General features: G+C 33.5%; 1 protein-coding gene across 1 annotated transcript; it reads left to right on the top strand.

Moving 5' to 3' along the window:
- The first annotated feature begins 1,273 nt into the window (after positions 1-1,273).
- On the top strand, positions 1,274-2,423 carry LOC133189705 (probable G-protein coupled receptor B0563.6). The gene has a single exon (XM_061325103.1). The coding sequence runs from the start codon at positions 1,274-1,276 to the stop codon at positions 2,318-2,320; it is 1,047 nt and encodes a 348-aa protein (XP_061181087.1). The 3' UTR covers positions 2,321-2,423.
- The last annotated feature ends 285 nt before the right edge of the window (positions 2,424-2,708 follow it).

The raw sequence follows: 2,708 nt of genomic DNA, 5'->3' as shown, positions 1-2,708 counted from the left end.
TAATATGTAAATGATTAATTATACCATCGGAACGAAAAACAAATTCATTTATGAAATCACAGATTCTAATTAATTATAACAGTAAAAAGTAAATAATGACCATTGGAAAGGAAAAACAAATTCATTTATGAAATCACGAAATAGACGATGGTGATTCGAATTAATTTTAACAGTAAAAAGTGAATAATGACCATCGGAAAGGAGAAACAAATTCATTTATGAAGTTACGAAATAGACGATGGTTATTTGAATCGTTTTGTGTGAGTCAATTACATTTCATTTTAAAATTTCTTCATTCTGTGTGAGGATTGCATTTTACCTGCTCAAAAACCTCAAGTTTATCATCCTTGTTTAAAGCAGTTCTTTTAAAGGTCACCATTCAAATTTGATTCAAGTAAAGATTCTCTATTAAATTTTTCCATGCTTGCTGTCTACTTAAATGGAAATCGTTATCCTCGCAAAGAAATGATAAGGTTGTTCTCGCTTAGAAAGATAATCTATAAATTCAAGAATACATTTTACCAAGTATCTCATTCGACTAATATTGTCCTGAAAATTTCATACCAATTCACAGTCAACACCCCGGCGTATTTATTGCTGTATTGTCATTAGCGAGGCTCACTAGGTGGTGAAAAAGAATTGGATTAAGGTTTTTTTTTTAAATTCCACAATTATGAATTCTTCTTTGGGAGCACAAAACCTCGATCCTCTTACGTTCTTTGAAAGAAGCACAATGTATGGATACATATTACAGTATAACTGTTATTAGCTTATAGCGAAAAATTCCTCCCCACGACGTGAAGCATGAGTGACTGCCTGTCAACAAATAATATCCGAGTAATACCTCTCGATCCCATTCTAACTCAACCATACCTCTACACACTACTGAGACGTTTTGGTATAGTTCTGACATGAGGGATGTGTCTCAAATATCAATATTACAGTGAAATGGTGACCTGCTTATAATTGTAACCTTTGAAAATAATAGTATCAAGCTTTTAAAATTTTCGTGTGCTGTGACCTTGAGAACATAAATCAAAATTCAGTGTCAGGGATACATGTCGTAAGTGAAGACCAAGGTTATAATTGGTACAAAGGGGAGACTTACATTTTTCTTTCTTTTTTCAAAATAGAAAAAAAATCTTGATAGTTCTGTAATTTGTTTTTCCTCTCTGAATAAACATTGTTATAAAATGTCTTGTACTAAAGGTTGCGATTTTGATGCTTATGATATAGTCTTTTTGCTTTGCAGACTGTGTCTTTTCCCTTAATTATGGCTTTCCCAAACAACACAACTGAAATAAATCAAACAAGTGGTTGGATAAATTCAAATCGAGGATCAGTTGCTGAAATATTTGGAATGATTTGCACAAAATACGTAGCACCTTCCATCTGTGTTTTTGGAATACTTGGTAATTCTTTCAGCTTGGTAGTTTTGTTGCGTAAGTCCCTGAAGCAATCCCCGTACATCAACTTGAAGGCTCTGACCATAGTTAATTTACTGGCATTACTTCTTTCTTTTCCTTACATGATACATGGAGAAAATTCAAAAGAATATGGATGGATGTGGTACAACATTTACATTTTTATTCCTTTTGTCAGCTTTCTAACTGCGACAAGTATTTGGATTGTTGTATTAATGACTATTGAACGCTTTATGTATGTGAGATTTCCTCTTCGTGCAAAAGGACAATGTGGTCGAACGGGGACCATAATTCGAATATTTGTCGTATCATTGTTAGCATTTATTGTATCGCTTCATAAATTTTTCCAGTATGAATTAGATTCTGTCAAGTTAAGATACGTAAAGACTTCATTTACCAAAAGTGAAATGTCACATGTTATTGAGATCACAATAATGGTGATTATTCATTTCATACCATTAGTGGTTCTGGCGGTAGTGAACATTGTGTTAGTGAGCACAGTGCGCCAGGCCCGGAACCGGAGGTTAATGTTGAACTTGCGCAACAACCAGGAGGGAGGGTGGCAGAAGGATGAAAGGCGTTTCACCGTTACACTCGTCAGCATAGTGATTCTGAACATCTGTTTTATCGGACCAACCACCATCACAGACATTCTGTATCTAAGCACTATCGGCCAAAATAATAACAATATAATAATGACTATTTCAGTTATGCGTCAATTTTCAAATGTTCTTTTGTGGTGTTGCCTGTCATTTAATTTTGTGCTGTACTGTACTTTTAACAAGAGGTTTTTTCAAGCAGTGAAGGATACATTACAGATTCACAGATTTCGAAGACACCGTTCTATGAAATCGTCAGAGTTGACGTTTTTGCGTTCAACAAACTTCGACAGTTAATCATTCATTCCTAATTGACATATTCCATAATTGAGTGTTCTTCATGTCCTTAATAGCTTGTTAATTAATTTCTTGCAAATTTCATGTTATATCAATTGCACTATACCACACTTCACAGCTGTTGTAATGCATTACTAGTAATTCAATTTGCCATATGTACGGAGCTCTGGACTTTTATTGTAAACTTCTCACTCATAATAGATCTAGAAATATGATATAATAAAGTTCTTATGGGTAAATTACTATATCGTTATATTTGTTAACATTTGCAATTAAAAAAAAAAATCTCACACTGTCTTAAGTATCCAAACATGCGCATGCTCCGGTAATATTTCATCATAGTTTTTAAATGGAACTTTATATGTCCATCTTTTTTTTTCTTTTCTAA

This window comes from Saccostrea echinata, unplaced genomic scaffold, assembly GCF_033153115.1.
Source record: "Saccostrea echinata isolate AGI-Se365-2 ecotype Australia unplaced genomic scaffold, CSIRO_AGI_Sech_v1 ptg000019l, whole genome shotgun sequence".
Lineage (NCBI taxonomy): Eukaryota > Metazoa > Mollusca > Bivalvia > Ostreida > Ostreidae > Saccostrea > Saccostrea echinata.
Note: the sequence above shows the minus strand (reverse complement) of the source record. Positions and strands in the feature narration are given on the sequence as shown.

Coding starts and splice junctions, on each gene's coding strand:
- LOC133189705 (XM_061325103.1), top strand. CDS start 1,274: ATGGCTTTCCCAAACAACACAACTGAAATAAATCAAACAAGTGGTTGG.